Genomic DNA, 22118 nt, shown 5'->3' with positions numbered 1-22118 from the left:
CTTCTATTTTATATGAAAAAAATAAAAAAAAATTAAAAAATATGTATTTTGGATAATGCAAATTAATTTTTTTTCTAAATAAAAAAAAGAGTACTATTTTTTTCTCAGTGTACATTTTTAGATATCAATACGCTATAACTCTTTCTAAGACACTATTTCGGTACGACTCATAGTTTTTTAGATATAAATTATCAAAGATTTCTCCTACTAAAATCGATTTTCATAAGTTACGCTTGAGTCAAAAAATTCTCAATTGCTGTGGAAAACTCATATTTCCTCCAACCCAAACGGAATACAAACTTTCATTCGAATCAAAAATACATGTTTTCAAAATCTGCATTTTTTGGACGATTTCATTTGGAATTGCACAAAAACCAACCCTTTTTTGAGGTTCCAAATCATCTGGAAAGGGGAACCGGATTGGATTCATGTATTGATTTCGTAAAGCACATTCCCATCTGACTCTATAGTCATGAAACACTTCCTTCAGCAATTTGTACCTAATGGCGTCATTTGTCATAGCGATACCATCTGGGTCCTGTCGCATAGTCAGCTTTAAAATATATGTTACAAGCCTAGAAACTACAAGTGCTAATATTTTGCGTTGCATAATAATGTTACATCGGACTAATAATATTAGTACCGTCATCCAGGGGTTATTTCGTGATCCATCCCTATCAGACGGAAAGCGAAACACGAGAAAACTCGTGAGCGGTCCTTAATGTGTTAAATGGCACAATAATTCATCTTTTTAACGTAACACTGACGTAACCAGGATATGTTCCGGATCAGGTCTCCGAGGAAAGCGACCGCTTTATGACTTTACGACCAAAACCAAATTCCATTATTCGACTTATCGAACTTCATGGTTCGTTAATGTCCATTTCAAGGATTTATGGCAAATTGAGATACCCCAGACGGTCTCCGGATGATCTGCAGTTCAAACTTTAGAACGAAATATGAGAAAGGCACGACTACACCCTTAAGTGGATTATTTAGGATTTGGTATCTTAAATCTTTGGATTAACACTTATATTACGATAGGTAAAGCAATCAGTGAATTTATGCACAGTTTCGTGAAAATTATACTAGAAAATGATGAAAAAATATATTTATCAATTTCACCCCAAAGGTATGTTTTGAAATTGCTCACTAAAAATTTGCCAAACTAACTTTTAAGAAATGTTTCAACAAAACATATCATAACGTTTTGTGACCTTGGAACCAGTACTGGTTTTAAAAATAATTGGGTATAAATTAAAAAAAAAATCTGGGAAATATTTACATTTTTCAGGCAATCGTGATTAATTTACCCCCGGTTTACGGTGCTTATTTTATTAGTAACGTGACATTTATCTGTCAAAATCTTGTGGTTGTTTTAAATGAGTTTTTTTTTGTTAATTTCTCAAAGAAAATTGAAGCTCTGCGTTCTCGATGATATTTGCGAACAAAAGGACATATTGTTTGGGCCTTTTTCTGCTACACAAACTAAGAAATACGCTACAAGACGAGGTCGACTTCAGTGGCATATTTTGGTCATGTATGCTTAATTTCGAATTTGCAATTAGGATTGGAATTCATTCATTCTTCATTGCAATAAAATTTGATTCTCGGGAAAGCTTTTAATTTTCCACTTTCATGTGTAATATTTATATTATTTCTGCTTATCAGAAAAAAGCCGGAGGAAGTTGAGACAAATTATTGATGGGATAAACAAATAATTTTCTAGTGGGAAAGCAAATTGGAAAAATATTGCATGTACGTGTCATCGTGATAGCTGTTACCGGAATGTTTAGAAAAAAAAAATATTACGGGATTTTGACGGGTAAGAAACATATTTTCAAATACAATTACGTTTTTAAAAGAAGAAGCCCCTTTCCTTTCCCCAGTAATTATTACACAAAATTAATTCCACACAAATTTAAAAATGTCCTATCTAATCCAACGATATCAATGCTAGGACATGAATAGCTTCTGAGGTAGCTTCATATTGGGCTCCAGCTAGCGTTCATTGTTCAAAACCGGATCAAAAGGAATGGTTCACTTAGGTGCAGCAACTGAGCCGTTTACGAAATGAACTCCGTTGCCCATCTCTACTTCTCCCGTGGCCGAGTGGATAGCGTCCCACATTATCATACCGGGGATTCGGGTTCGATTCCCGTTCTGGACGGGGAATTTTTCGTCAAAGATATTTCTTCCGACTTGCACTGTGAAAACGCGTATTCTAGAGCTTGTCACTCTTGATTACATTCAAGGCGTGTTATCCAGCATAGAAATCTGAAATAAGTACTACTAATGAAAATGACGCAAGTAATACACTCTGTCCAATTTCTGTAAAACCACCCTGATTCTATTTCGTTGCAACACAAACAGAATTTCAAAGAGATACAATCATACATTGTTGAATGCTTAGAATAAAGTATATTTAACGTCAATTTCGTTCAAAAGAGTTGTTCGTTTATTTATTGTGCTTAAATATGATAATTTCAGCTGTCCAGTTTCTATAATACCATTTCAAAATTCATGGATATTATCAATGAAAAATTCAAAACAATCGGCAGATTTACATGTCAATAATTGGCAACCTTGCCATTTCGGCAAGGAAAATTCGTGTTGGGATACTATTTACCAAATGCTGCTGAACGATTTTCTCGAAATTTATACCATGTTTCCGAAATTGCAACCTTGAGCTTTTCAATCGTGATGTACTGTTGTGTAGTAAGTGTAGATTCTGTGTACAAGGATCCCCCTAAGATTTTCAACAGGATTCAAGTCTGGAGAGCGAGCCAGCCAGTCCACAAAATTTTTGAATCAAATTTTTGGATCCTTATCAATTGCTTAGTTTTTTTTGCTGGTACGAGGGTCACTATTTATATTTCGGGAATTGGCAACACTGATGTCATGTGAGTCCATCTGACGGTTCCATCGTAAAGTTTGACATTTTTGACGATATACGTACTCAGAACATTTTGTCATACGGACGCTATTTGTTTATTTTATATTTAGTTGAAAGTTTGGTCTCGGCAAAAAAATGGAACTGAATCGTGAACATTTTCGTGCGATGATTTTTTACGACTTTCGACGTGGATTATCACAACAAGAGTGCGTCAATCAACTTAATTTGACTTTTGGCGATGAAGCTCCATCAAAAACCACTGTGTATCGCTGGTATAGTGAATTTAATCGTGGTCGTAGTTCGCTGTCCGACGAGTTTCGTGAAGGTCGTCCAAAATCGACTGTAGTGCCAGAAAACATCGATGATGTGCACGAAATGATTAAGCAAGATCGTCATGTAACCTATTGTGAGATTGAGGCATCCCTAAGCATTAGTTCCACCAGAATATATGCGATTTTACATGAACACTTAGTTGTGCGAAAATTATGTTCACGTTGGGTCCCACATAATTTGACAATCGCTCAAAAAAAAAAGGCTCGTGTCGATTGGAATAAATGCTTTGAAAATTGGATTAAGCGCATGCAAAAGTGTATCGATCACCGTGGCGAGTACTTTGAAAAACAATAAAAATATATTCGCAGCTTAACTATTTGTTTTTGTTCCTATTCCCGAAATATAAATAGTGACCCTCGTATGAATAGAAGCATTGTTTTGCTGGAATGTGATTTTTTTGTGACGATATCCACGCAAAAACGGTAGGAGAGAGGATTTCAGAACATGTATGTAATCCTTGAATGATGTGAAAGCTATCTTGAGCTTTACGGGTTGCACAGAATCGCGCCCAAACCATGCACGAGCCTCCACCAAAATTCCTGGTTGAAAAATACTGTTCCTTCTTCCGTAAATCACGCCAGTACCCGTTGAAACTATGAAGACCATACAAATTGAACTTTTTTTCGCCTATACATTGAGATTTTTTATTTTCGTTATGGAATTATATTGCAAAATGTATTCTTTTGGAAACATTCATTGTCACAACATACCATGTCCCACTGTCGGTTCATGTGAGCTATGGCAAAACTCAGACGTCTTCCAATGTGAGATGGTGTAAGATAAGGAGCTTTAACCTTTTGAACCCTCTTTATGTGAGGATTTTTTACCAAAACTTGACGAATTGTCACCCGAGTAACATTTAAATTGAAATATTGCGTTATTTGCATAAGCGATCTTTAGATATTCGAAGCTGTTCTAGCTTTTCCCCGCTTATCCCGGTCAGAGAGCTTCGATTTACGTGAAGCTCTCTCTTTCTTACCGTATCCTTGAGGGTTCGCCAAATACTTGAGCAATACTTGATGGGATCGTATAATCCGACGGGAAATTTATCTGATACCAACATTTTCTTGATGAATTGCATCGATTTGTCTTTCTTTTCTCTCCGTGAGCACTTTTCCCTTCGGCATTTTTCAGATTTATTGATCAAAACTTCTGAAACATTGGAACAATATAACTGGTCTTATAAAAATATGACACAAAACCTTTGGTTTGCGCTCAGCGCTTGCACACACACATATGAAAATCATGCAGTGTATGGTAGTCACCAATACCAATACACTAGAACATAAGTTGAAGCACTGTTTGTTTACAATGACACAAAGCAGCAAGATCATCACCTGGTCTTAAAGAAGTTGGACAGAGTGTACTTACTTTGAGAAGGCAAAACTTCCACTGGGAACGTTAGTGTCATCCAAGGAGAAGAAGAAGGAATTTTCCTGTGACGGACAAGGTGAGTCGATGCAAATTAAAAATTATTCCACATTTGTCGATGGTAAGCACTTGTCAGAATCAAAGGAGAAAAGACGACTTGGAAAATGGCGACACTCTATTATCCCCAAAGTTTCGGATATCTTATCAAAAAGTACTAATGGTTTAATTTAGCTAACTATACTTCCCCAAATCCACTTGTCCATTCCCCTTTCCCTTCCCCAAAAATAAGCAGCACTCGTTGGGATCGGCTCACTACAGAATCCTCACAAACTTCACAAGGGAGCACTCATGGTCATCAGATTTCTAATTTGCATCACCTGTCAATATAGTTATTACGAGTCTCCACAGGCAATTTCCAGACAGAGGATAATTTTGCCGACGCAAGCTGGTTGTTTAAACTTAAATTTAAGACACACTGTAAGATGATGGCTTCTTCTTGTGTTTAACTAAACTAAATAAACTAAAGAAAAAAGGTGACCGAACGATTCATATTTCTGTAGGGACGATTTTTTCAATTAGCATTTTTAAATACATTTATGAACATCGATACAAGAAAACCAGAGAATGTCGAGTGTTTCGTGTTGATGTTGGAATATCTAGCTATCAGATTTTTTCAACAGTTTACTATTGAAAATATGCAAGATTAATAATTAACGATTCCGGATTCATTCTGCCACTACAACTTTTCCAATCCGTTTGATGTTCAGTTTAGTTCGTATAACAAATGTTTCTTTCAGAGTCACCATTTGAATTGACGATTTTTTCAATTAGCATTTTTATATACATTTATGAACATCGATACAAGAAAACCAGAGAATATCGAGTGTTTCGTGTTGATGTTGGAATATCTAGCTATCAGATTTTTTCAACAGTTTACTATTGAAAATATGCAAGATTAATAATTAACGATTCCGGATTCTTTCTGCCACTACAACTTTTCCAATCCGTTTGATGTTCAGTTTAGTTCGTATAACAAATGTTTCTTTCAGAGTCACCATTTGGAGGTTAATTTTTTATAAATTTTTATTATTCTCATGGAGTCTATGGCCAATATTGGAATAAAACTATGACATATTTTACCGTCTAAATAAATCGCTGTTATCAGAGTTCCATTTCGATGTAGCACTTCAAGAAAATCGATAAACCACTCCACACCAAATGAGTCATTGCTGCTGGCCGTGCATCAAATTAGGGGAAAATTGATGCCTTAGAAATATTTTATTCAGTTTTCTTCCCTGCGTTTGTTGGGCGAAGGCACTCACCGGGTTCAGGTGCTTCTCATTATGCCAAGCCCCAAGGTCGGGTGGGGGACAGGATAGGACAATAAATAACGACTTCTGGTATGTTGAGCATCTGTAAAATGAAAGCTTTTCAGCAGCTTCTGTAACAGATGCGATGATATCGCCGCCCTCGGAGTGCCCCAACATTATTATTCAACAGTTTGTGCTGTCTTGTTGGATTCTATTATTTATTTTTTCTGTGTATCTATCGTGTCTATTACAGGTTTCACGGATAATAAAGATAAACAGCTGTTAGCGGCATACTGGAAAACAATGTAACATTTCACGCGGTTGGAAATCTGTCGAACCGGGTTTTGAAACAACCCATATGTACGATTCCCTTCCAATACGCGGCGTTGCAGGAAGTATTGGCATAAGCTGCTTAAAAGTTGGTTTCAATTCTCGCGAAAGGGGTTCCACGCTACCACTCGAAGAACAGGAAACGAGCAAGTGAAAATCGGCCTCCTAAGTATCGTATCATTATCATGTCTGCACGCAGAATGACGGTGAGATGGTTTCCCGAAAAGGACAAACAGCGAGTGGGGAAAGTGGGTCCTCCCTTTTGTGTGGCGTTGTGGGGATGGTGGAAAAAGATCAAGCTGAGATGTGCTCCACATTTTCTCTCGATGCGCTCGACGGAAGTAAGAGAAAGAGCGAGATGTGATGCGATAAAGGAAGAGGCTTTGAGTGATGTATAAATTATGAAGTGATCAGCATCACTTGAGTCATTCCTCGTCGGGATATCGTTTCGAGTGTATACTGAACCACGCACAGCCCTGAGAGCAACTGTCCGTTTACTGTGTGGTGTTTTTGAATCGTGAATATAATTACATCCTCTCAAAAAGTAGATTAATCGGTGGTGCTTGTAGTGGGTGTGAGCGCGCGTTTCGAATTAAGTGTGACACCTGTTGATATCATCCCGGAGGCGATTGATAATACCGGGGCTCGGGAACCGTGCAGAGTGAGATATTCCATTAGCGTTTGTTTACCGAAAAAAAATTGTGCAAACGGTGGTTGAGCGATAACGAAAACGTTGCGGTAGCAACGTAATCAAGTTGGACTAACGTGTTGAAACAGATTTGGATAATTTTCCCGGAAAACGACAATTAGTGCATCTGTTTGGAGTGGTTGAAGGCGGTTAGCCGATGAATATTAATGTTGCATATTTGCGATAAGAAACAGTATTGAGTGAGGACAGAGGTATGTATTTATGCTTGAAATATAATTCGTATAATATTCTGCAGCAAAACTTTATTTGTAAACAATTATTCTTTGTTTATTGATAATATTTTACATTGCCTAAAAATATGACCGGATCATATTTTTAGGTACCGGAAAAGATTGAAATTTCCAACAGATATTGACTTTCATGAGATTCGTGCGTTGCTTCATACATACATAATTTACCTCGGCGAGGTCCGTAAAGAAACTGAACAACAAACTCATCGCACACCGGCTCATGGAAAGAGGATACATTTTGCCGGGAGTGACACTCCATCCCATTTCGTCGGACACAGATGCATATCGATTTTTAGCCCCAATCGCTAGCACAAGACACGTGTCTCGGGAAGTGATTTCCTGTTCATCATCGCAGGTTGTCACGCGCCTTAAATGGATAGAGAAACATTGAAAAATGATGTTATAAAAATGGAATTTCAATCATTTCCCCCACCTTAAACATTGTACCCGAGTTGCAGCAGCAATGAGGATGCTAAATGTCAACCTTCAGTGTCACAACAATTGAGCTGCATTAAATGATTTCAGAAGACAAAGTTCTGTAAAATACACACAGTTGAGAGGAAGCAAATATTTGACATCGACAATGAAATCACGTTAAAAGTTTTCGTTTATCTCGAATTTCGTGGGATTATTCCGACCGGTCCCTGGCATTCCGGAAACCGAAAGCGTCCTCTCTCTCTCATACTTTACGCTCGCATAGTTATCAGTTATTTCATTTACCGCAACTGGAATTTGCTTATTGGGTTCCGTTGAAACCCTAGAGTCGCAATGAGAACGATGGCAATTGGGAGTTAGCCAATTGCGTCTATTGAGAGGATTTAAATACTTTAAAGTTGAGATCCAATGGAAGCGTAAAATGATATTTATCGATAAATCCGTTGTATCGAAACCTGCCACGGCCACGTTAGTTCCTCGACCCGTAACTTTTGAGATGGGATTGTGATAGTTTGAGGTGAAAATTCTGTCAACAAATGAATCCACTACGCAAACTGAAACATCGATTAATTAATTTTGTTTTCGTTTTGCTGTCGTTTCCTTTGAATTTGAAAGCTTTCACTTTCACTTGACGATTGAAAGTGCCCTATTCATTATCATTTGAATGGGTTTCATATCACTTTGAGTTTCACATGTGAAAGAACGATGACTGCTTTTAATTGAAAGTTTCATTCGATTTCATTCCTCCAAACCGGATTCTCCCGGACCGTCTTTCAAAAAAGTAGAATTTAAAGAGACATATGAGTGCATGTTAATCTTACAACCAGCGCCGAAAACTGATTACGCCTGCTAGTATATTGCACATTCTATCGAATCCAAGCTCCAACGAAATTTTCATTCGAAATAAGACACTTTCATTCGATATCGAATTCTTTAATTTTCATTTGACGATTTGATAACGATTTGAACTTCGGTGTGAAGAATGAAAAAAATAGACGTGAAGCGAAACGATACCGAAGGTGAAGTCATATTCGTTTTATTGGGCGTGAATAGAGAGTAGCCCTATTCTCAGTCTGTACGAGTTTACAGTATACTTAAAGACGAAAGGCACATTATTGAGTGACGAGGTGTAAATTGAAGTGAAATTGTATGGCCCCGGCCGTACAGATTGTAATGCTTATAAAATGGGTAATAATTATGGTTATAATTATAATTATGGGTTATAATTATGGTTATAATTATTGGTAACTCCACATTCTATTGCTAAAAGCGTTTTTAGTCAGGTTAATGGCGAAGACAAGAATCGACCGAGTAGGTCTGCTAGGTGTCTGCCACATTCACCCGAAATACAGTTACCCGAACGACAACTACCCGAAAGACATCCACCCGAATGTAACAAATACCCGAATTCGACAAGTACCCGAATGGAACATCTACCCGAATGCACATTCACCCGAATGCGGCATTTAACCGAACGCAACATATACCCGAATGTGACATTTCCCCGAATGCAATATTTACCCGAATGTAATATTTACAGAAATATTTAATTAGAAAGTCTTTTTTATATTCAATCCTTATAAGCGTTATAAAAATGATAGTATTTATAAATTGACTGGTATCCAAAAACTCTGTAGGATTGAAGGATCGTCTCCTATGTTTCAAACTAACCGGGCAATCGGTGGAACACAAGTTTGCTGGCGAGAGGCCACCGCTTCCGACAGCGAGTTAATTGTGCCTACACCAACTTCAAAAAATGACACCGCGAAGTCTTCAACACCATTTTCGAACTTTTTTTATCACAATTTCTCATTTTACTGCGTATTTTTGTTGCTCTTTAATGTTATTTGAATTTAATCTTATTTGTCATCAGGAGGTTCGACAAAACTCATGACCTGATTTGTCGGAATGTTTCCTTCTTAATTCGGAATGCGTAAAATGAACCGTCAAACGGCAGCATTGCCAACGAGCGAAAGCAGATTAAAGTGTTTAAAGTTTACGTGAAATCTGTTTAAATTGTTTATATAAGGTATTTATTAATTACATGATACATATTGTAAGTACCTCATCTTAAGAGCAAATTAATATGAAGAGTTGAATTGAGACTAACAAATCAATATAAATAAAAATGGATCGCTGAATGTGTTGGTCAGCGCAAAACTCGATGAAGGAATGGTTCGATATGAGCCATCCTTATTTTGTTGCATTTGTGTTTGCCCGTAGATGTTTCGGAAGGGAAATCGTGAAATTTCATCATCATTTCATCATTTCAACCTTCATGTCGGGGCAAATCCTGGAGAGGTAGTACCAGAGTTTACGATCTTCATCGTTTTTCACTGTGATAACTAACGCTATATTATCTCTCGCGGGTTTCTTCCTAGTTGAGCGTGCAGGGACCAACGTGGGCCAGACGGAAAGTTCGTTGTCAGTGCCCCAGTTCAGCCAGGTCTCAACCTGTTAACCCATTAACGTCCAGCTGTTCAAAAAATCGAACAACAACTTTGATTTCATGTGTTTCGGAAGCATATGGTAATGTTTTTGCATCAAATAATAGCTTTATTTATTAGATACCACTCTCAATCAATCTCATTTAGTTTTGTAAAGCTTTGTTGGCAATGAATCCGGTTGAAATCAAAGATGTTTCCATAACAAAACCTAATAAATAATTCCGTAATAAATCATACAACTTAAGAAATTTTTAGATGCGTTTAAAACTAAATCAAAAAATTACGGATTAAGATATTTTTTTTAAACTCGAAAAAAACTTTTTTTTTCAATTTTGTTGCTAATTTTGTATTATTGAGTGCAAATATTTTAAGATGTGATAGAGGATCGTATTTGATAAAAAAAATCGTTCCATGCATATCTCAACTAAGAAAGAGTTACTGAATTTTTCTTGAGTCCAAAATGTTTATCTTTATGGGACTCTAATTTAAAAAATACGCTTCTTAGAACAATTCTTTCATTTGGATGATGAGAAAATTTGATACAAAACGAAGTTGCAAAAAATTGTAATTAGTGAATTTAAGAAGTAGAAAACTTACGAGTTAGTGTTTTTAGGGGTTTTTATTAGTTTTCTTCTAAAAATGCTTGATAAACATGTTTGTTTGAATGTTTCTATCAAAAAGAAAAATGAAGCCTTCAAACGCTCTACAATCGTTCTTTGACACCCCACTGTTATCTCTCTTACTACCGGTGTAATTTTATTTTAAGTGCACTGCAAATTTCACGCCATTGTATCCACGCTGGTAGTTGACGCGTTTTAGTGTGTCCATCCACCATCCACCATTGGAAATATCTCTACCAGTACCTCGTACGTGCCAGTACAGTGACGGGTATCCTGTTGCCGATGAATACACCCCCGATTTTGGAAAAATCGACTACGATGCACTTGGTTATTACCTCCCCACTCTTGGACATACTGGACATACCTGAATGCCTGTCAAAATATTAATGAAATGGCTTCCGATTTCTGTTTCACCATTCAACGTTGGTTGCGGGAGAATGTACCCCACAGAAGACGTCCAGTTTCGCCTTCTTGGAGTACGGCTTTACTTCGACAGCTGAAACGCGAAAAAAACGCCTGTCAGCGAAAACATCGTGTTCTACAGTCGTCTGACAGCAAACTCAGATTTCAACATGCAAGTAATGCGTATCGTAAGCTGAATTAAACTTTGTACAAGGCCCACGTCTTGAGAATGCAAACCAATCTGCGACAAAATCCGAGAAACTTTTGGAAATTCGTCAACAGTAAGAGGAAAAACTCAACCCTCCCAAGCAACGTGCTCTATGACGACGTCGAAGCGAATACTCATACTGAATGTTGTGAGCTTTTCGCCAAGTTCTTTACATCCGTGTTTGACCATATACCACCCAGTGAAGCTCAAGTTAAGTTTGCCTCCTTAGGTGTTCCTTCGGACGTCATAAGTTTGACGAAGTTCGTGGTCACTCCTGCCATGGTGATCTCCGCTGCAAAAAAATTAAAAAGTTCGCTTTCGCTGGGTCCTGACGGCATACCATCGGTATTGTTCTGCCGCTGCGCTGCTGATCTAGCCGAGCCACTTTCTGTCATCTTTACCCGATCACTCAATGATGGAGTATTTCCTGAAATTTGGAAGAAGTCTTTCATGTTTCCTGTCTTCAAAAACGGTGATAATCGAAACGTCAGGAACTATCGTGGAATAACAAGTTTGTCGGCTGCGTCCAAACTATTTGAGATCATCGTCAGTGAAGTTATTCTTACTCAATCCAAGCGTTACATCTCTACCGATCAGCACGGCTTCATGCCCGGCAGGTCGGTCACCACGAATCTGTTGAACTTCACCAACACCTGCATTATTGCTATGGAGGGCAAGGCTCAGGTCGATGTCATCTATACCGATCTGAAGGCGGCTTTCGATAGGATCGACCACAACATACTTTTGGCTAAACTATCACGTCTCGGATCATCTGCAAAACTCGTGTCGTGGATGAGATCATACCTGACGGAAAGAAAACGGCGCGTTAAAATTCATGGCTGCGTTTCCTCGTGCTTCTGCAATTCTTCTGGAGTCCCTCAAGAAAGCAACTTAGGCCCTTTGTTGTTCATATTATTTTTTAATGACATTGCTGCGAAATTAGGGTTGAACGGCAAATTTATTTATGCTGATGATTTGAAAATATTCTGCATGATCCGTTCAGCTGAAGACTGCCAACGCTAGCAACATTTGCTGAATGTGTTTGTTGACTGGTGCCATCTAAACAAACTGATTATCAGCGTACCGAAGTGCTCCGTCATGACGTTCCATCGTTCCAAAAGTCCGTTACAGTTTGATTACTGCATCGACGGTGCTTGAAAGAGTTGAAAAAGTTACTGACCTTGGAGTAGTGCTGGATCAGAAATTGAACTTCAACACTCATTATACCTCAATCATTGCTAAGGCAAACCGACAGCTCGGATTTATTTCGAAGTTTGCGAAGGATTTCACTGACCCATACTTCTTGAAGTCCTTATATTGCGCTTTAGTATGACCAATTCTCGAAACTGCAGCCGTTGTTTGGACTCCAAATGTGATTTTCTGGAATTTGAGGATTGAGCGTGTACAGCGAAGATTCATCCGGTTGGCCTTGCGTCATCTACCTTGGCGCGATCCATTGAATCTTCCGGCTTACCCGGATCGATGCAGACTTTTAAGTCTGGACACCCTTGAGAGACGACGCAGAATACAACAGGCAATTTTTGTATCAAAGCTGTTCAATGGGGAAGTTGATTCTCCTCGGCTACTTTCATTACTGGACCTTCGTGCTGCTCAACGACCTCTCCGACAGCGATCTTTGCTACAGAACAGATTTCATCGTACTTTATTCGGATACAACGAACCGCTGTCGTCGATGATTCGAACTTTCACATTGGTGGAGGATCTATTTGATTTCGGCGAGACATCCAGCCGCTTTAAAAAAAGATTAACTAGTTCGTCGATTGTATAAATAATTGTACTATATTTTTATATATTTATTCATTAAGACCACAGATGTCAGATGAATCAGATTTAAATAAATAAATAAATAAATTACTAAATTATTTTTCAACCCACCTTATGACAGCCATTACCAGAATATTGGAAAGCATTAACGCAATCCGCGCCTTTATTTACTCTTACTTGATCTGTGAAATCAAAACATTCATGCGCGCTGACTGAATCGGTCCAAAAACACTGATTTTTCAAAAATACCGTCAGAATCGCACGTCAGGTAATCAAATGGAGAAAATCAAGTGTAGTGGTTTTGAAAACCAAACTGAAAAATCTTATTCCGTATAGCTCTGAGCATTTAAACTCACCCCATGTTTTTTTTTTCCAACCCTGGGGTAAGTTGAAGCCAGTGAAAATCGACTATTTTCAAAACATTGCTGCAGATGCCGGACGTTATTTGTCGATGATTGCTGTATGAATGAATGATAATAAATTTTAAAAAATATAAATCATTTATATATCGTTCCTTAGTGTGTTCTACATAATTTATGAATACACAGACATAATACAAGTAAAATTTGTTAGTTTTGCAACTAGGTGTCGTTCAAATATTACGTAATGCAATTTTTTACTATTTTAAACTCCCTCTTCCCTACACAACATGAAACAAATGGTCATTTGCATAAAAATGTTTAGATTTAGTTGGATTTATTCCCGCTCTACGAGACAACGGGAAACAATGCATATGAAAACTAAACATTTTCAAAATTGATATTTTTCAAAGCATCCAGTGTGAATTCCTATTTTTATTTTCGAAAGTCATCTGTTATACCTTGTATATGCTGCAAACAGGTTTCAATTTGGTGATTTAGTAATTTTTTAAGATAACTTTCAAGTTGAACTTCGAAAAAATCGTTTCAACTTGCCCCGGTGTACCTTATAGAAAATTGGATTTCTGTCTGTCTGATTCTTATGGACTCGGAAACTACTGAACCGATCAACATGAAAATTGGTATGTAGGGGTTTTTGGGGTCGGGGAAGGTTCTTATGATAGTTTGAGACCCCTCCCCCTCTCTAAGAAGGGGCTGCCAAAAAAATATTTTTTTATTCATCCCATTCAAGTCAGAAAACACCTTTCTCACATGAAAACAATAAATTTATCCAGAATCTTTCAGAAGGTGAAAAATCCTTCTACGCATATGTTCGAATTTCAACAGTGACAGAGTTATGGATCTTTTTTTTTTTGTTTCGGACTCTGTTGCCTCAAACTGGCTCTATATTCAAAAGTTCACTATGGAAGACAATGCTGTTGCTTCCATTTGAAAGGTGAGAAAATTTAGCGCAGGATATAAGATTATAATATGTGGATTTAAACAACTTTTTGGAAGTGAAAACTTAAAAGGTTGTAATAACGCATTCATATTATTAATTTTATCCTCAAAATTCATATTGAACTTTATTTTTTTCTATCAATTAAAATAAGACTCTCTAACCGCTCTACAATTTGTTCTTTGACACCCAACTTCCATTTTTCTTAATTTCGCTGCATTATTGTTGTAAACAATTCTTGATGAAAATTCAAGCAAAATCTTCAAAAATGACGATTTTACCCCACTGAACATATGATAGTCACTTGAATATCACTTTAACGTTGAAAGGTTACATTTTTTCTTGAATTATGTCATATTTGAAATGTGAAAAAAATGCTTTCAAACTTTTATAATCGAGTCAAAAATTATATATAATCGAATCATATATAATCGAGTCCGACCTGTATTGCGTTTTTTTGCATGAAACGTTCACCTTTTTTTTTAGCCAAGAATGAGTCCAGTCAATTTTTGGTACCCTGTACTGAAGTAAAGCGTATTTCGTTAAAAGTGTTTTGCCTGCCAACAAATGCTACAAACCAACATCAGTGCATCGGACAAACCATGTTCAGAATTGAGAGGTCATCGAGATGCATTAATTACATGATTTATATATATAAATCTGATACAAAAAGTGTGCAAACATGATGTTTATAATATTTGTAACTGTTATAATCCAGTAAAGGTCTGAACACGTACCAGATAATCATTTGGTGAATGATTAAAAGTAAGCTCAAATGAGGTGCATTGACACCAATAGGAGGTGGATTTTAAAACCTTGAAAATATGTGAATCTGTAAAAATACCCTAAAAACAATTTAAAAGGATTAAAAAATCAATTTAATTAATATGTTTGGAAACATTTGAATACCAAAAAAGTGAACAAACCAAGATATTTTTTTCGACTTGACCAACCAACATAATTTAACCTATATCCGTTGCTCGAAAAATGGAAATGAACTAGAGTGCGTGAGTTATTTACGAGTCTAACCTGGCTTCCACCAATAAATAGACGCTATTCAAAGCTAATGATTTGAAGGAAAATAAATAAGAGCTTCTTCAAGCACAAAAGTTTTCAAAGTGTTAATCAGGACTTTGATTTCTATCGCTAATATTAGTAATACTAGATGTGTTCTTTGGAAAAAAAATAATGCATGAAACTTATTGTTTATAAAAAAAATCAGATATCAATCCAAGCTCAACAGCAGTCAAACTGCAGCAATACATAAATAATTGATTACTTTATACGAGAATAAATGTTTGTGTTCCTCGATTTTTTGCAGAATGCATTGCCATTTTTATTTGGTTATTTATTAGACTTATAACTTTATTAGTTATTATAGTTTATTTGATAGTTTGTGAACTAGATCCACCAAAGTATGACACGAAAAGATACTCGGAGCCCTCAGAGCTCCACCAACTGTTCTATCAGTACCGCTTATACGGCTAAAGCATTCTCTGCCTTCAGATCGAGCTAAAAAGTTGCGTGTTCTACGCGGTCCTCGCGTAGTCCATGGCACTCATAACGTCGAAAAATATTTGCTTTTAGTGGGCGTCATCTCTCATTAGACTGCAGTAAAAGGTTTGGCGCTATCCATTATGAGGTGGGGAGGTCTAGATTAGAAAGATGAAAAAAGTAGGATACGTACGATAACTCTTCTTTAAACATACACACAACTTTGAGAGATATCAAAGCAAAATTGTATGAAACAGATCTTTTGATGATTCGGTACGTCCAGCCAAAATTATTTCCTGTGAAATGATTGAAGAAATCCACGATATGATTTACAGTGCACAATATACCTACTACAGAATTTAAAATTCTAGACAAAAAAATTGGATAGTAAAATTTCAGCCAGACTAGTTTGATCTGAATGGTGGATAAACACAACCGTGAGATCGGCTCGGGGGTTTCATCAGCAACGTTTGAAATTAAAAATACAAGACATCCATGACATGAGTTAACTATCAATTGGTATGAAACAATAGAATAACGATCCTAGTTTGGATTCAAATCGCGTTTTTATTCCCAAATCTGCACCTGTAATTCGATGACCCATTCAAACAATCAAATTGCTTTGAAACCCATTTGTGCGAAAGGACAAAACAAGAATCAATTCGACGAATTAATTCATGATGCAGTGTAAAACAGACATGATGTATCGCTGGAAAGTGCCCGAGGGCCGATTCAAATGGAAAAACGTGGAACATATTAACCTAGGTAGTGCGGACTGAATCAAAACGGCTGTCAAAAAAGATCCAATTGAAATGTCAAAAGAGATCCAACGATCAGGAGTGTTATTTTTCTTATGATAATCAACACTATAAAAGAGGTATTGTTGTCAAGGGCAAAAATAATTAAAATTTTGAAATGAACGAACTAAACTTTCACTGAGCAACACATTTTTAATGTCCCCTTTCTTTGACATAACGTTTTTCCGAACGAAATAAAAACAAACGGACTCAGAGTCACGTAAATGTTTACTCCTGCGATTTGAAAATATTCGATAGAAAGTGGAAGGAAGAGATGGCAGATGATTTAAAAAAAAAGTCTGTAAAACATGGTGAATGTCTGTTAAAAAAGTGGAAAAGTCTGTAAAAGTGTGCAGATCTATAGAAATGTCTTTTAACGTTAATTTTCATACTTTGTACATCGCGATGCACTTAAGATTGTATTTTGTATATACACATATATATATATATATATATATATATATATATATATATATATATATATATATATATATATATATATATATATATTGGTCTGTCAGACCGAGAACAAGTGCTCTTTTCATATTCTAGAATATTGTTAAATGAAATGTATGAATTAATTTTAGTGGCGTGGAATATTTATTGCATATAATGCATAAGATTATTACCGGACTATTCTTATTTGATTTTTTGATTTCAGTCCCTTTTGTAACTGGATTGAACGGATCCATATATTAACTATTCGTCGAATATAATGGTCATACATATACACACTTGTAAAAGAAATTCACTTGTGGAATAATTGTAAACAGTAAACTATAAACTAATCGGTGGCTTATGGTAATTTTTAACAGTTACAGTTTCGGAGATATTTTTTAATAATGGACAATATCGACAAGAAAACAAGGAAAAGAAAAGGAAGTTCCTAGAAATCCTTTTATATCATCTTTTCATGTCCCATCTAAAAAAGGCATTAATTCTCAGTCTACCAAGAATACAGAGATAAAGAATATTAGAAATATGCAAACTTTATATTCCAGAACCTTTATCATCTGGTAATTATCTAGAAGGTCGTTATACATTCTTCTCTTTGATAAAAGACCCGAAAAATACGCAACAACTGCATGAAATGTAAAAAATATGTTTGTTTCGAGCATGCAGTTATGCTATGTTCTGATTCCTACTCCAATGAAACCACAATCGATGAATATGTTTTTATGTTGTTTTATAGCTCTTTATACTTCCATGAATTATATTCAGTTGCTTACTTTTAATTAATAACAGTGAAAAATTCAAATTTCGTTATTTGTATTGGAGTATCAAAAATTACTCTGTTTTGAGGAGGCTGAATTCGATGACTATTAAAACATAATAAAGATGAAGAAAAGATATTTTTTGGAGTTTTTTCATTCAGTCATACCCTCTCCTTCAAATAAATGCCAATAAAGCCTGAAAAATACATAATGGCAACATTACAGAGAAGTTCAATTTTCGGTCTGTGACACCGCGCGCGAGTATACGTGTTATGATTTTGCACGCGAGTACAGGAGGGTTAATTAGGGTGCCCATTTCCATTTTAGGGTGATCCAAAAATCAATTTCTTTCTTTTTTTTTTTCCCAAAATGACTTTTTTCAAAATTAGCTTTAATTGAAAATATTGAACTTGCAGAGAATATGGATCCTATTTTCGTAATTATTGATTGTAGACGTTTTTTAATGTTTTCATGGCTTTGGACTAGGGGGCGCTATATTTTTTAATATTTTTTCTTGAAAGCTGAGAATTTTTTACATAAAATATCTCGGTATCAGAAATGCAATTTTTTTCATTTTTGAAATATGATTTATCAAAACTAATCGATGGCTCGAAAAACAATTTTTCTCCATTTTTTCCACTACAAAAAGTCATAACTTTTGAACTATTGGACCGATTCATATCATCGACATTTCAAATTGAAGCTTACGAGTTATTTTTCTTTGAAAAATTATTACTTTTGCGAAAAAAATGAATTTTTGTTTTGGGAATTATTGATTGAGTTAGTTTTTCATAGTTAACGGTTAATAATAGGAGTGCTACATTTTTTAATATTTTTTATGGAAAGCTGAGAATTATTTACCTAATATATCTCGATATCAGAGATTTGTAAATTGAACATGTTTTAAGTCTTCGATCAATATTCCTATGTGACTAAACTAGATCTATGTGACTAGAATCCAATCTTCCCGCAAGCGTGATATTTTTTTCAAATTTTGCTTATTGGCTTCAATTTAATATATCGATCATCTAAATCGGTTCAGTTGTTCAAATGTTATGACAAAGGGGGAATCTGAGAACCACTATATCGGTTTTGCATGGAATGGCTGTATTTATACCCGGCAAACGTTGTTCTGCCATAAAAAATATTTCTAGTGAATATGTTAGTTGTAAAATAAAAAATAACTTATGTGTTGTAAGTGTGTTTAAATGTTTCAATGATCTACACATACAAACATACACATACATGCGCGTTGTTAATTTTTATAAAAATCAGTATTTCTTCGTTGATATTAGGCTGTCAAAAAAGTCCTGCGGTATTTCCGCGAGGTGTCGTTGTAAGCGCGTAGTTCTAGTTGTATTCATTGTATCGAGTCATACTATAGCTTGTTGGAAAGGTATAATATAGTCCTTAACAGTGTTTTGTTTGGTTAAGTCGTTCGTGAGTTATAGTGTCGCAAATATGGAGCAAAATAAAGAGAAAATCCGACATATTTTACATTACTACTATGACAAAGACAAAAATGCATCTCAAGCTGCCAATAAAATTTGTGCAGTTTATGGACCCGATACAGTTTCCATTTCCACCGCACAACAATGGTTTCAACGTTTTCGTTCTGGTGTAGAGGTCGTCGAAGATGCGCCACGCTCCGGAAGGCCTGTCGTCGAAAATTGCGACAAAATCGCTGAATTAGCCGAGAAAGACCGGCATAGTAGCAGCCGTAGCATCGGCCAAGAGCTGGGCATAAGTCATCAAACCGTTATTAACCATTTGAAGAAGCTTGGATTCACAAAGAAGCTCGATGTATGGGTGCCACACACGTTGACGCAAAAAACATCTTTGACCGTATCGACGCATGTGAATCGCTGCTGAATCGCAACAAAATCGACCCGTTTCTGAAGCGGATGGTGACTGGCGATGAAAAGTGGGTCACTTACGACAACGTGAAGCGCAAACTGTCGTGGTCGAAGCCCGCTGAAGCGGCTCAGACGGTGGCCAAGCCCTCATTAACGGCCAGGAAGGTTCTGCTGTGTGTTTGGTGGGATTGTCAAAGAATAATCTATTATGAGCTGCTTCCCTATGGCCAAACGCTCAATTCGGACCTGTACTGCCAACAACTGGACCGCTTGAAGGTAGCACTCATGAAGAAGAGGCCATCTTTGATAAACAGAGGCCGCATTGTCTTCCATCAGGACAACGCCAGGCCACACACTTCTTTGGTGACGCGCCAGAAGCTCCGGGAGCTCGGATGGGAGGTTCTTTTGCATCCGCCGTATAGTCTGGACCTTGCACCAAGTGACTACCACCTGTTTTTGTCCATGGCGAACGAGCTAGGTAGTCAGAAGTTAGCCACAAAAGAGGCCTGTGAAAATTGGCTATCCGAGTTTTTGTGCCAATAAGGAAGCGAGCTTCTATAACAGGGGTATTATGAAGTTGGCATCTCGTTGGGAACAAGTCATCGAACAAAACGGCGCATATTTGACTTAAAACAGATGATTGTAACTAATTTTATGAACAAATGAAAATTCAAAATAAATACCGCAGGACTTTTTTGACAGCTAATATATTGGATATCCACCAGGGCTTGCGGTCTTGTCGTTGGTGAAATTTATAAGAAAATGCAGTGTATATTGTCCATCCGCCATGCAAGGCTATACAAGCTTTAGATCACCACACGACCATGAACCATGTCTGTGGTAACAATATTGAACAGTAACCCATATTTCGTCATAAGCAGACCTGAAAGCAAATGTAAGTTGTTGAAAATAGAATGCAAATTTTTATTCGATGTTTTAAATACTTAGAAGACATAGTCCAGACCCTAACCTCACTATTTTTCTATAAATCTCCTTGCATTTCAGCAAAACAATCTTATCCAGAACAGAAAATAATTATCAGAGACAATTTTCGTTCAAGATTTTTCCCTGGCTGCAGAGAATGCAATTTTTCATTAATTGTGAATAATCGTATCCTCTCTTACGTCTGTAATGATGTCAGGGCAAAAGTACTGATGTATATGAGTTTCAAACTTCATAAACACCAGATGGGCCAACCAGAAAGTCTGCCGGGCCGCAGGTTGAGTATCGCTGGTCTAACGTCATATGTATTGGAAAATGGACAAATGTCATATGGTGAGTCAAATATCTTTGATGTGATGAATATAGCCTCTTATTTTTCAAAAACCTGTGAAATATTGTTATATCCAAAAAGTCTACAACAAAAATAAAAAGTGTTTTACAGATATTTACAGAAATTTACACACATATTTGTAAATCTGGCATCTCTGGTGGTCTGAGAATTTATTGCAAAAAATTGTTTGAAAACATGCATGAATTTGCTTGAAAATGAAGTGGATTGAGTCCGTACCACTTAGATATTAACGACTCTCTGGCATGTTTAAACTCCAAATAGTTTATCTTAAGCTTCGGAAAAAATAACTGCATATGTATCCCATCTGTATACTCTACGTTCAAAGCAAAATTTAAAAAAGAGTATAAGATTAATCAATGAGATAACTTCTGATTTCTGTTTTGACTTCTATTTCTATTAGTAGATCGTAGAACTATTTTTTTTAAAAAAGAACTATTTTTCACCAGTTTTTTCAAACTTTTTGAAACCAATAATCTGTAGTAATGAATTACAGATTATGAAAATCTGAATATCATTTTTTCGATTATTTTTATCATTTGTGGTCCTTATATTAACACACTTGTTCTCAGTATGACGAAAGTCATGAAACCAGCGACATTAGTCAGTACCGGTAATAAACGCAGTATAACTATTATCGTCTGTACTCAAAACTATCTGACCCGGCAAACTTCGTCCCGCCCACAATTGCTATTTTGATTTAAATAATTTCTAGCACTCACGTTCCCCGAAAATTATTTTTCTGTACACGATCAATATTCGCGGTATATATATATATTCTTTTGACATATAAACGTGACGCTGACTGAGACTCATCAATCCTGATACTGACTGTTAACCCTTTCATTACGGCAGTGTGCTCCTCCGAAGTGCTACCTCTGTGCGGAGCACTGCGCCGAAAAGTATGCACATCGCGCTGGTAAATTTCATGTCGTCTAAAGACGACGCTCGTACACACAGGACGTCGCGCGGATGTCGTCTATAGACGACGCTCGTAACGAAAGGGTTAAATCCGTTGCTCCGTTCTCGAGTTAAATCGTGAGGAACGGACACCAAATCATTTTTATTTATAT

At 36.5% G+C, this 22118-nt stretch overlaps 1 protein-coding gene across 2 annotated transcripts in view; it reads left to right on the top strand.

Moving 5' to 3' along the window:
* Window positions 1-6684: 6684 nt before the first annotated feature.
* LOC129771204 (GTP-binding protein Rhes-like) overlaps window positions 6685-22118 on the top strand; it is a 47117-nt gene continuing 31683 nt past the window's right edge. Inside the window, exon 1 of one of the 2 annotated variants that reach the window (XM_055774620.1) lies at window positions 6685-7140. Coding sequence is in view for 1 of the 2 variants with exons in the window: in XM_055774618.1 (XP_055630593.1) it covers window positions 21000-21029 (30 nt within the window). In the remaining variant the exon portion in view is untranslated. Of the gene's footprint in view, window positions 7141-20866; window positions 21030-22118 lie in introns of those variants that run through there. The other variant, XM_055774618.1, reaches the window with a different exon arrangement.

This window comes from Toxorhynchites rutilus, chromosome 2 (genome assembly GCF_029784135.1).
Source record: "Toxorhynchites rutilus septentrionalis strain SRP chromosome 2, ASM2978413v1, whole genome shotgun sequence".
NCBI lineage: Eukaryota > Metazoa > Arthropoda > Insecta > Diptera > Culicidae > Toxorhynchites > Toxorhynchites rutilus.
This window is presented reverse-complemented; position numbering and strand designations above follow the sequence as displayed.